This window comes from Ascaphus truei, chromosome 1, assembly GCF_040206685.1.
Source record: "Ascaphus truei isolate aAscTru1 chromosome 1, aAscTru1.hap1, whole genome shotgun sequence".
NCBI lineage: Eukaryota > Metazoa > Chordata > Amphibia > Anura > Ascaphidae > Ascaphus > Ascaphus truei.
The window spans coordinates 466994256-467008401 of NC_134483.1; the positions used below are offsets into that span (position 1 = coordinate 466994256).

At 38.8% G+C, this 14146-nt stretch overlaps 1 protein-coding gene across 1 annotated transcript in view; it reads left to right on the top strand.

Moving 5' to 3' along the window:
* The window catches only part of SCFD2 (sec1 family domain containing 2), a 644096-nt gene that overhangs the window by 244425 nt on the left and 385525 nt on the right, over positions 1-14146 (top strand). The window contains exon 5 of the mRNA XM_075566606.1: positions 13695-13944. Coding sequence (XP_075422721.1) covers positions 13695-13944 — 250 coding nt within the window. The remainder of the gene's footprint in view (positions 1-13694; positions 13945-14146) is intronic.

A 14146-nucleotide genomic window follows, 5' to 3' on the forward strand; every position in this document is an offset into this window, starting at 1 on the left:
TGGGACCATCCGTGCGGCTGCACCAAACTCCGCGCTAACACGCTCTAACATCCACACATCCAAACCTTAATGGGATCAGCTTTGGGGCTGGACCATACTCCCATCCTGAGGCATGTGCCGTCCCACCATGAGCAGCCACTCTCATGAGCGGAGCCATTGTTACGTTTTGTATCTGTTTGTCCTTAACTTTGATTTGTCATTCTGTTTATGTAATATACATAACGCCGTATCCCCATTGTATCACACTGCAGAATATATTGGACGCTTTACAAAAAAATGATAATAATTGTATTTGCGTCACTTTGATAATAACTTTTAAATTATTGTTGGTAAGTTGGCTATCAATATATTGATTCACTTATAAGAGAAATTTAAGTGGGTATCTCATTAAATCTAGTTCAGCAAATGATGTGTAAAAATGGGGGTTTTTGGATTTCAAAGTGGATACCATGGGAGTAACTGGTGCATAACGAGAGTTATTACAGAATAACTTTTTTTAGTGGAAGAGTCTACATAGTTATCAGGAAAAGCCAAGACATAATATAAAACCACTATTTATGTGCAGGTTATTTTATTGCAATTTGGAATGAATGAACAGGCAAACATTTTTTTTAATGCCTCTAGCACTGAAAGTTCTTAATTTGTATAAACTGCCAAATAGTCCATTTGCAGAAGCACAGATTTTTTCCCCCCCTTCTTTAGGGATAGTTAATTGTTTGGCCATGATGCACTTAAAGACAATTCCAACACTTAAAAAACCACAGCAGTAAAAGCCACAGTAGAGATTTATTCCTAATTTCATAGTTGGCACTGATTTGTAAAGTGTGAAAATGTATACAGTTACTTTGAAAACCTTCAAATGGAGTTTTTTTTAAATTATATTATTGTATTGTCTCCCTTGATGATAGACAAACAGTACTATAGCCAACAAATGACGCAGGCAGCAGAAAATGTTGGTCTTGCTCGACGTCCCTGTCCTGTATATGGTTAGGTACTGCTTTGTAGTAATTGATTGATACTGAAATGGCCAGCGAAATTCCTAAATCATTAGCGGTAGCCGGAAAATTACTTTTATTAACTCCTGTGGTGCTCCATACAGTGAAATGGTTTTTGATTAGCAAATGTCTCTCTATATATGTTCTGTTATGTTTTCCACCCCAAACGTCCCAGTATTACACAATGTGCTAAGCCCAGATAACAGGAAAAAGATTTGTTTGGTCAGAGAGCTACTGTATTACCAAAAACTCCCAGGAGATATGGTGCTCTAATCAAAATAAATGTATATCCATTAGAGAAAACACACTCCTAGGGCTTATTATGTAAGCTGTGATAGTGCCGATCTGGTGCTACTAAACAGAAAAGTCCATTGGGCTTTCCATGCGATAGCACAGATGCCGCGCCATCGCAGCTTAAGCAATAAGCCCCATAGTTTGTACTGAACAAGATATTCATCCACTGTATTGATCCATTTATAGAACATATTTATCCTTTTTAAAGTTGACATTTGTATTTATTCATAACGGCTACAAAAATTCAGATTAGTCCAATAAAAAAACTGCAGCCTGAAAAAAAAATTGTGTAAAATAATGTACATTGTATTATGAATGTGATTTCCCCCCCCCCACAATTATCTTTATTGGAGTCACATACAACTTGCCTACAGTTACTTTTAAGATACAATATAGAACATTGTTTAGTCGCATTCATCATATTGTACCCACAGTTTCGCATTTGTCCTGACACAAGTACGTGGGTGGGATTGACGCAGCTCCGCCTTCCACATTTAATAGGATGTTGGGTTATTATCCATTTCCCCATTTGGGCTCGTATTTAATCTGTATTTGTAGTAATTTGGTTACTCCCCATTCCTGGGAATAAACAGGAGCCTTAAATGTACCGATTTAATAGCCTATTGGAGCTGTGACCTCCCATTATTGTATTTTCAATTTCCTCAATTTTCCTTCCTTCGTATACCTCTGTTTCATAACCTGGTATCAATGTGGTAATCAACAAAACTGCCAGTGATACTCTATTTTAATCTACTCTATATTAACTATAAACTCAACTAGTCGTGTTGGTCCACTTCTTGTTCTCTGTTTCAGACTTCATCCCAGGCGTAAGTCAATGATATTCATTGTTGTATATCTGATATGCATTTAATACAATTTGAAAAAAAAAAAAAAACCCCTCCATGTCATGCCAGGGCTTTCGACTAGTATCGCGTTATCTTTGTTTCTAAACCTTAAGTTCTTTACCATCTTCCGTCCACATATTTGTCCCTTCTGGAACCAGTCCCACCTTTGTTGGAAGTCCCCCAGCATTCTGTTTCTGTCCAAGCACGTCTCCAGTCCGTTTATCGTCATTAGTTTGTTCAGTACGTTGTGTAGGTTCTCCATCGAGGGTTGGAGTGGCAGTATCCAGTTTAGCATAATGGTCTTTCTTGCAGCTACTGTAAGAGTATAATTTCTGTGGGTCTTGTCACTTGTTTTTTTAAGAAGTTTAATACTTTTCTGCATTTGATGGGATTATTGAGCACTTTGACATTCCATGATATTATTCATGTGTGTATTTTATGTGTGTGTTCTTTGTTCCTTTCCTGGTTCTTTTTATTTATTAAATTCTGGGAATTCTGTCTCTTTTCTGTTTGTTTCCAACACTCGGCCCTGTTAAACCAGCTTGTCAACATGATATAACTTTTAACTATAAACTTCTAACTTTCTTATCTCTTTTTGACTTCACTTTTTTCCAGAATAGTATTCTCAATGTATTCTTATGTTTCAGGTGTTTCTCCTTGGATATTCACTTCTTAGTCTGTGACCCTCCTGGGGGATACTTTGTTCTTACTTTTATCACTATTTTGCATATGTGAACATAGTTTAGCCCTCTTTTAGATATCCTATCCCTGTTATTGTTTTTTATTTTTTTATTAGCCTTCTTGTCTAGTGACCCCAACCCCTTGCCTTTTGTAAGTTTTATGTTGTGGAGCTTTCTTCCTCCCCGCCTTGTCTGGCTTTCCATTTTCCTTCTCCCGTTCCTATCTCCTTAGAGTGTGTATAAAGTATTGTTTGGGTTGTAGCATCTCCCTCTGTTGTTTTGACCGTGGTGTTTGTGTATTTGTATACTTCTCGCCATAGGTTTGTTTTCTCGTTGGTGTCCCCCTTGGGGATCGGTCATGTTCTCGGTGCTTTGTCAGTTCTTTGTCCTTCTACCAGTTAGGGAGAAGCTTTAGTAGTCTCAGCTCACACTGCTTACACTGCTTCGTTTCAGGTCCAGGAAAAGAGAGCACATAAACAAACATGCATAGGTTAATACACAATACCAGCATTTTAATACAATTATACAGTTGACCCTCAGCTCTCCCTCCCTCTATCCGTTCCTCGCCCCTCCCCCTCCCCCAACGTCCCACCTATGTATATACATCTCGAAGATCCTCACATTCCCCCGATAACATGTTGGGCCAGCGTTGCCCCCCCAAGGGCTCTTTTCTTGCAGAGGCAAACTTCCATTCCCTCTCTCGCCTCCCTCCCCTCTCCCTGGCTTCCAGGTTTGTAGGCAATTCAGTGATATGGTTATATAGTTGTCTCTTATTCTCTTCGCTTATATCCCCCCCCCCCTTCCTATATAATAGAGGCAAGGGTCTAACGTGTAAGTAGGTTGCTCAGGTTTGGGGATTGTCCTGCAAATATCCTGGAGTAGGGGCACATGAAAGGATAATTGTCTTTGGCTTTTCAACTTGTGTTGTTGCGGCCCTGCCTTTTCATTATTTCTTTTTTCTTTTTTTTCCCCTTTTGGGCTGTGTGTGCTTGGGGTAGGGGTTCACCGGTACTGGATCAGCTACCAACTGGCAATTCAGACATCTGGGTATCTGAGCTCTGTTTAGGTCTCCCCCATTTTTTGTAGCTTTATTCTCTGCTTTCTCCATGGTGTTCCTTGTCTGCTCTTCTGGCTGATAACATCTTTGCCACAAACTTCTCTGCCTGATCATGGGATGTAAAAGTCTTTATCCCCGTATCTGTAAATATTTTCAGGGTTGCTGGGCAGTTCAGGGCAAATTTCCGTTTTTGCTTAAATAGTGTGCTGCAAACTTTGCTGAAATCTCTCCTTTTTTGTGAGACTGTGACTAAATAATCTTGGAAGATCATAATTCGCTTAGAGTCATAAATCAGTTGATCTGATTCGTTGAAGGCATTAATGATCCTCATCTTGTCATTGAAGTTTAGGATCTTTGCTATTATGGGCCTGGGTTTATTTTCTTGGTCTGGTCTCGTGGCCCCCATTTTGTGCACTCTTTCCACCTTAATTGAGTGGTCGGTGGCGAATCCTAATTGCTCTGGTAGCCATTTTTCACAGAAGACTGACAATTGGTTCTGTTTGACGGATTCTGGCACTCCAATAATTCTGATAATATTGCGCCTGGACCTGTTTTCAAGGTCATCCTATTTTTCCTCTGGTATATTGTATTTTTTTTTCTCAGTTCCTCTACTGATTGGTGAGTCTCAGATAGTTTGTCTTCCACATTACTGATTCTTGTCTCTACCTCTTCCACCCTGGAGGTATGTGCGGTAAGCTCGTTTTTTAGCTCGTCTATGGACTTTCTAATCCTGTCAGTGTTTTGCTTCAGCTGTGGAAGGAGTTCTCTGGCTACAGCTTTTGCAATAATGTCATGATCTGACCTTAAATGCTGCTCTTTGTCTGCCCCCTCGCTTCGAACTGATTGCCCTGGGTCTGCCTCGTGGCCGTCGGCCATTTTGGATGCTTCTTTCCTTCTCTCTCCCTTGTCCTGCTGCTGCTGCTGTTTCGGAGCCATCTTTCCGGACCTGGAGAGGATTTTTTCAATGGACCGGTGCCGCTTGGTGGGGGGAGTATGCCTTTAAGTTTTTAGCGATTTTTTCCTCCGGTTACGTCGCGGTTACTTTCTTTTCCTCGGCGGACCCGCAGAGCACAGTGCAGTGCGTCCTTACTGCCCTGGCGCCACACCGGAAGTCGATTATTTGTTTTTAAAAGGAACTTTGATGGTATCGTAAGGCAGCTGTATAAGATGCACTTCGTGACTTGCTGTACAGTAAAGATTCCAATTTGTTGGGTTGCCTCTAGACATCCCATACAGTATGTTGGACCAGAGCTTAATGTACTTTCCAGGGTGCTAAGAAACAGCTGGAAACACAGGCGTGTGACTGGCATTATTCCAAAGTCATGTCTAAGCTCTGGGTTGCTGCTAGTAAGAGATGTTCAGAAAACAACGTATTTAAGGTTTGATTTAAGCTGTTTGCCCAATTAAAAAATCATGACTGTACATTTATTCTCTGGTTTTCAAACATATATTGGAGTTTACCCATTTTGGGACTTGAGTCACGAAAATTTTGAGTAAAATAAAGTGTTATAAAACTGTACTACATGAATATTTCCTGCAAGATGTCACAATGGGAAAACATGGACACCAGAATTGGCTGAAGTATCAGTAGAGATTTCTCAGCTAGGGCTAGAACTGTATAAAATGTTTTGTAGTCTACAGCAGTGATTTCCAACATGGGTTTCGTGAGGTGTCTCCATAGGGTTAACTAAGTAATGGTGCATCTAAGGGAGCATAGTGAGTCTCTGCACACTTACTAAGGCCCAAAACTCCACCTTAGTGTGGGTGGTAAAGTCATCAATTAGTCAATCCCCACAAAGCTTTGCAGCGGCAAGGCATTGTGGGGCGTGACTTTGGAAGCATCTGCAGTAATTGACAGCTATATCACCCATGCTGTCTGCACACACTGAGGTACAGTTTATGGCGTTATTAAGCCGGGGACCAGGAAAACAGTTGTTGTGAGTATGCAATAAGATTTATTAATTAGGGGTTGGCGGAACAAATATGTTCTAGCATGGGGGTGCACACAGTAAAAAAAAAAAAAAAAAAAAAAAAAAAAAAAAATTGTGAACCACTGTTCTAGAGTTTTAAATAGTGAATAAAAATAATATCTATACAAAGAGTAATTTGTAAGCATGCGTACATTGATTGTCCCTAGTTTGTATTGTAACCTGTCCATGTGCACTATCACCCACCAACTTATTTGTCATAGGTTTATGTACCCAAAGGAAAGCTCATTATGAATGATGGATAGTTATGCAGGTTAGTAATAAAATATATGTGCGTTTTGTAGCACCTCATGAGTAATGGCTTTCAAAGGACATCTGGCCACCATTGTAAATCAAGTTAATACACATGCGTTTTTTCTTACCCATAAAACCTCCAAAAAGAGCCTAGAAATCAATTTGTGAATATGCCAGTTAAGTCTCGGCCTTGTTACTCCCCGCAGTGCTGGAGAGAGATGAAGAACAGCTCCCCCTTCAACGCAGGGACTTTGCAATAATGATGTGGATTAATCCACAATGCTATCAATAATAAGGCTTGTGCGCCATTAGGATCTTTTCAACTGGCTGTCATCTCCCTTCCTGTCTATAACATTGTATTTAGATGCTGGAAAGTGCCTGAAGCAAGTGCCTATGTTGGAAACATTACCTTCAGTTTCAGTTGCTCAAGTTTTCCATTAACATTGGTAGTAAAAATGTTTTAGTGGAATGGGGATCAATGAATTATAACAAAAATTGTGAGGGTACAGGATTGTCACTTTGGATGTTATCACATTCGGTGGAAGAAACCAGGCTCTTTTTAAGAATCTGTAGTCTCATAGATTTACCTCTTGAAGTCATAATTCCTCTATTACAGTGGATTTTTTTGTGAAACGATAGTAGCTATAAAATAACTTTCTCAGCTTCTCTTTTTATTGTTCTTAGACATGATAGGTAGGTGCGTACAGAGATAAATTGGAAATACCTGCTAAATCCAAGATGAAAGATCCCTATAGAAGCTGCACTTTGTACCTAGAATCATTCAATTAAGACTCAGCTTTTAATTTCCATATTATGCCTCCTTAAAATACATCTTACTTTAAAACATTCAGACTATAGTTAAAATAGCTATATTTAAACTTCACGTCTAGAGCAGCCTAGATTATAGTAATTGTAAATATTGTTTAGTTTTATTACATTGATTTGAACTATACTGTATTACAGTATGATAGCAATCTTTTTATTGAATTCCTTAAAACACTAGAGATATATAATGTTGTTAATCTCATTTTTAAGTTGAGTATAGTTCAGTCTTTATAAAATTAAAGTGTGCTTCTGTTATACAACATTTATTTTAAGATTGATCTACTAAATAAAAACAAAATTGTGTCCAAAACCAGTGTTGCTCACAAATATGAGTAGAAAACACAAAACACAAAAGGCGCTACCCCCAGTGAAAGAGTAAATGAGTGTTTTTTTCCCCCATATACAGTACAGGATATGACCATAAGTGAAAAAACTTAATACACACAGCTATCTAGCTTGACCCACTTTTCACGCCCTGCAGGGTCCCTCAAATGAGTAATATTCCCCCTCAATCTCACAAATATCACCTTAACGCTGCCAACACCAAGAATACAGAAAAATATAAGCATTAGGGTCCTTGGTCCCTGTTTTCTAACCAAATATGTCATTAACACACAAAAATCTATTGTAGCAAAATGTGTCCAAAAATGGAATCACTCTCTTCAAAGCGGACAAAGTTCTATTAAAGCCCAAAGACAATATTTATAAAATGTTATATTTAATATACTAAAGGAGTGCAGTGCTTAGGTTACAAATAAAAGGTTGCAAAAAATATACAGTACAATACAGTAGAGTCTCAATTATACAACCTAAACGGGACAGATAAGGTGTCTGATACCGTAAATGACGGACAATACGGAAAGTATTATCCAACATTTGTGCCCCCCCTTCCTTCTTACTTACTGGGCCTACTGGCTGCGGCGAGAAGAGGACTGAAGACCATGGGAGCGGAACGGTACAGGAGGAAGGCAGCTGGCGGTGGGAGAAGAGGACCATGACAGAGGAGGAAAGGAGTTAGACAGTGGGCAGCGGAAGCAGGAGAAGACTTTTAGACCCTGTGAGCGGAGCAGGAACAGAGCGGCACAGGAGAACGGCCAGGGAGGAGCTGCGCTGTAACAGCGGCAGACACCGGAAGTCAGCATGCGCGCCCCACCAGGGCAAACTACAGGTCAGGAGCGACATGCTCATCTAGCAGTGAGCCGATTAGGCATCTCCAAACAGGCATGATCTGTGGGCAGGACCACCTGTCCTGTGTGAGAGGGAGACAGTTCGACCACAATTCCTTGTATTTTTAAGATACAACCTGTAACGCAAATGAACCACTGGTGTGCCAGATTTATTAAAGTACTGAATATTTTCTGGCCTTATCATGACAATAGTGCAATATAAAGAAGCGAGAAAAGTGAAAAAAGAAACATTCCAACCAAATAGATTAGATTGGACAAAAATTGTTGTTGCTTCAACTAAATAATGAATGGTGTGTTCACTCCATAGTATTACACTTATTCAAGCAGTATGGAGCACACTCCCAACTCAAAAGAAGACAAATCCAAAGGTATAGTGTAGTAAGTTCAATATAAGGTGATAGTCCCAAAGGTTCAAGTGTCTGCATTAACATGTAATCAATAGACATTGAGCGATTTTTGGTATGACCACATAAGCGTTCCTCCTCTCCTTGGAAGAAGTTGGAGTAATGTGTCTGGGAGAAAAGAAGAAACAAAATCTGGTGCAATATATCAACACTTATACTGTATTATAACAGAAATATTAAAATATGGTAACAATTATTGAAAAAACAGAATACAGTTCAGTATTTTCATCCCCAAGATGTCCCAGGACAAGCCACGAGAACAAGGTCGACTCAGTACTCTGCATTCTAAGTCACTAGCGGTGGGCGGATACGTCACATGTGATCTGTCGATTCTGGCTCTGCAACTCCCGTTTGTCAACTCATGGCGTTTCGCCGCCAGGCTTCTTCAGGAGTAATGGCTCATGGCGTAGATTTATATACCATAATAAATCAATGATGTATTAAAGGGCAAAGGGGATGCTCTAAATCACATCACAATAACATACTGTGATCGCGCCGTCACGTTGCAGGGTTTTGTGTCCCATATTAATGCAGGAAACTCTGTATTTCTTTTACGGGGTTTATTTACAGGAGTTAAATAACACAAGAATTGGCCCACCATCCCTTTAAGGAAAAACAAATCATAAAAATAAAGCCTACTCCTATCAGGGACTGTCTAAACATCTGATTGTTGGTGCCCAACTAAACAGGTTCACAGCTTTAAACAACCCACCAATATCAACAGTCCTTAGGCATTCAAATATACATTATTTATTCCTCATCTGTTGTTGGCACGCGGTCCCTCGAGAGTCCAGGAATTCCCTCTGGATCCAATGTCTTGGACAAGACAGCCCTGATTCCATAGCAGACTCTCATCCTTGTTTCTTTCTGGAGGTGCCACCCAGGCAGCTTCCTCCTGGCTGGGGAGAAGTTTCTCTCTCTGCCCCTTTTCTGTGGAAAGCAATCACTTTGTGTATGCAGCTCTCTGTCTGTCTTTTACACTCCTGCTCACACAGGAGACCAAGCTGATTAGCTGATTTGCTGCACCTGCAACAAGTCTCTCCAGTGGAGGTTAACTCCCTGTAGGCTGGAAAGCACACGAGCTGAATCACTCCAGCCCATACAGAGACAGTGACTGTATCACAATACAGTACATACAATAGCAATTATAGAACAATCAGAAGTACATGCAGTGACAATAAAAACTATAATTAACATAACCAGAAAGGTAAAACAAATACAGTATTACATTAACATAAGAATAAAAATAGGGAAAATAGAGAAATCAATTGTTAGTAAAAGAAAATCTGCTGAGGTCGCTTAAAATAACAATTTTAATATACTGTATGGCTATTTCAATACTGTAATGTAAATGTAATATAATGTAATATAAGTAAAGAAAAATAATTTGTGATAAGAAACAAATGTAATTGAAAATTATACTGTAATATGTACAATTAAAAGTTCCAATAAAAACTACAAAAGTACTTCAACAGACATATAATCTGAAACATAAAACCAAATGATTAGGAAAAAAAATCACTGGAGAGTTAGTAATATCAACAAAACTAAAAAACCTCGACAATTAACAAAATAACATTGTGACAAGTCCACAGCACACACACAAATCTATGACAATTCATGATACAGTATGTAAGTCCCATGGTCTGTATCAATATTGAGACCTCCCGGATTTATAGTATTCAACCTATGGATCCAGAAGATCTCACACTGCATCAATTTCCAGTGTATACTCCCCCCCCCCCCCCCTTCTCCAGTTAATCTCATCACAATCTATCCATGTGTACTTCATTCCCAGAGGATTTCCATTATGGTAGAATTTAAAGTGTCTATAGACACTGTGTAAGTAATTGTTTAGGGTGACGCTGAGCCGTAACCGACGGACTGAAAAGGACAAATTACATCAAATAGATCACTTTTGATTGAAAAGCTCTAAAAATGCTATGCATATGAGATTTTTTTGTATATATCTTTATTTATAATTCTTAATGAATACATTTAGAACTCCAGATTTATATCGTCACAAATTGTATTCCATGTGTAGGCGATTTTGTACTGCTAATCTCGCACTGCAATGAATAAGCCCCACAGACTTCTACTTAGTACAGTATGCAGTGAAGTCACTTCCAAGCTCCAGACAAATAAATAGAACTTCTCCAGTATGGAGAAGTATCTTCACATCATATTGGAAAGGGGCCAACTGTTTTATTCTCTGAGGCACTGGTGGTTATTCATTAAAGTGCAATAGTACCAATCGGTCACCAGCACACTGAAACTCCCATTGACTTGAATATGCGTTTACGATAGTACCCTGTCGGCAGTATTGCACATCTAATATATATAAAAATCAGTGACTCTTGTATGTCTGTATGTATCTGACAAGCTCATTTGTGACCCCATAATGAACATAGCCTGGTGGCAGATAGGGAGAGTCAGATAGCTATTGTTGTAGACAGAAAACAGATGAGGAAAGAAAGAGAGTCGGTCAGTTGACATGTGTGGAGAAAGCAAGAATGCTGGAGAAGGAGAGAGAGGGGGGAAAGAATTGATATCATCATAAGGTATTAACTGAAAGAGAGAGTGGAGCGGGGGCATATAGAGAAGAGTGGGGAGAGAGAAGGGGTGTTGAGAAGGAGAGGATGAAAGTGGGGTAGAGGAAGGGGAGGGGGGAAGGTGGGGAAATAAAAAGTAAAACCTGTCATTATTAACTTGCTTTTATTCTAGTTAATGAATAATGGCCACTATCCTTTTGGTTCCTACTGACTGAAATTTTCAGTCCTATTATTTTTGACTGGTAATACTGTACAGATAGCAAGGTTTTCTGTGATATATGCGCTCTAGTGCCAGATCCATGCGCTATATACACTCATTATCCCCCAATAAATTCACAGCACAGATACAGGGGCTATAATAGTCCTTAGACAGTTGTCAATTGGTGTAGAGTCCTTAAAGAGGCCAATTTTCCGTGAAGGGATAGCAATCCACCACACCGAGCCTCATTGGGAAGTTCCCTGGATCTTCTACAAAACCACCCAGATATACAATGTTGCATGAAGATTCCTTACTCACATTTGTGGAGTGTCCCCATCCTGTGCTCGTTGTAAAGGCGTGCTGCCACTGGTACAATGTCAATATCAGCATCCAAGAGATGTAGCGCACAGCCAAGAGAGTGGGTCAGATTTGCAGTAAAGAATCAAACTTTATTCGTCCATTAAAAAACGAAGGTGTAGAGACCTCCTACATGTTTTGTGTGTCCTGCACTTTATCAAGGAGACGCAGGACGCACAAAACATGTAGGAGGTCTCTACACCTCCGTTTTTTAATGGACGAATAAAGTTTGATTTTTTTACTGCAAATCTGACCCACCCTCTTGGCTGTGCGCTACATCTCTTGGATGCTGATGGTAATACTGTACAGTCTGTGTGGAATTTATATATTAAACAGCATTACTAAGTAGGTGGTACCGTTGCTTTAACTAGATTTATGGGCTTTTGACATTATTGAAATTGAAATCATATGCTTTATTACATATGGCATGATGTAATTGAGATAATTCCGCTCTGTTAAGTCAGATATATGTTATCTAATTTCATGCAGTAGGTAGAGTTAACACAAGAGTTTATTTTGAGCCTGTTTATATTTAGTGTATTGATTTTCATTCTTAATGATTCATCATTCTGAAACGTTATTATATGCAGATGACCAGAGTTTTCAACAGAGCAGTAGGTCAATGCAGTGTCTTGATATTGAGAATTGTAATTTCTTCTGTTTACTATATTGCAGCTGCATGCATGCCTCATGACAAATATTCTACGGTTTTTACACATGTTCTTTAATCTTATATTATTACTCTTTTTGTGTGTATAAATTAAGCTTCTGCTTGAGAGCATCTTCTCAGAGTAACTTTAATCACCTGAAAACTTGTCCTTTTAGAACATATTAATTACGTTGACCCACAGTAACGACTGTAGTGTCTGTATCCACAGTTATCTGATGTGTGCTGGCATTTAGACAGCTTAGAGGTCATTGATTATCAACTATTTTCATCAATCTGGCACACGAGATGTTAACATTTGGTTACAAATTGTCTTAAAAATACATGAATTGTTTTATAGCAAGACGTCCATGTCTAGTTTTATGTGCTGATCTAGGGGTAAAGTATATCTGATTTTGCAAGTGTGGGATTGAAATATGGCTTTCCTGGCACTGGAATAAACAGGACCCTTTTAAATGTACCTTGAAAGGCATTGGGGGGTTTCAGCTGAGTATCAGGGGGCATGGCTAAGAAGGTTCTCCAAAAATAGTAAATGTATTAAATATTAAGATATCATGGGGCTGACACGTATTGTCAACATTAACAAATAGATATTTGTAACCGCTGCAATGAGAAGAATCAAATGATGCCAGACACGTCATTATTAGGGGGTACCAAGGACAGAGATATGGTTCTCCTGCAAAAATAGACTTTAGGTTGTTATATTTTATATTCAGGCGCGTTTCTTAAGTACACAGACACAACAGTGAAGATGGTGTTTGTCTAAGTATTATTGAAATAAAGTCTTTTATATATTGAGTCAAAGTTTAAACTTTGCCTCAATATATAAAATACGTTAAACTATATACAGTGATGTGTACACTGTTGGTATAATTTAAGAAACATTTTAATTGTTCTACTTTATATTCTGTAGATCTGCTAAAAGCTTGATACATTTTACACTGATTTCTCAGGCAGACAAACTTGGCCCCATGTGAGACCCTAATTGACTAATCGGAACTCAAATATATGTAAATTGAAATCATTATGAAGTAACATCTATTGTACTCTATTATTTTTATAGCTGCTGATGGCATTTAATACCAATTTCAGGCAAATGGACACTACAACTTATAGTGAAACTTGGTACATATTTCCTGCTATATTTGAAATTGGGCAAACCAATAGTATGGAAGACAATATGGTGTGCTTGATGAATAGTAATACATTTTATATCATACAGTGTTTCATTTGGCACTCGGGAACTGTAGATGTCTTGCTGCCTCTTGGCATATATGTCTGACATTATTGTTCCTATGTATTTGTATTGGAGGTTTCCATAATTTAGCACAAAGCATATTTTATTGTATGAAGAGTTTCCCCGTGTTTTTTGTTTGTTACTCACAGCTGTTAATATTGATCTTTTTTCAGAGCACTGGGAAAACAGAGCTGCCAGCAGTTCTAAACCAGTTATATCCCATGATTAAGTCTCACAACGAAAGGACAGATGACGACTATGGAGTGGAAGACATCATTGTCTTGCTAGTTTATATTTACTCGGTGACCGGAGATATCCAGATGGACAAAGAACTGGACAAGACTGAAAGCCAAGTGAAGAAGGTTCTCGTCCAGGCGTTTTGTGACGAACCTGAGCTGAGCCCTTTGCTGCAGAAGATATCAGGTACCATAACTGTAAAAAAAAAAAGTATAATATATGGAAATACTATTATTTGAGATCCCATGCCATGTTGATGCTTAGAATAAGAAAAACAATATTCTGCCCAGACGTTTCTTGTGTGTTCTCAATTTAAAGCTCATTTTGTTTAGTAGCATGTAATATTTTGGTTCAATAGCTAATGGGATAACAGCACACTCCTGGCTGC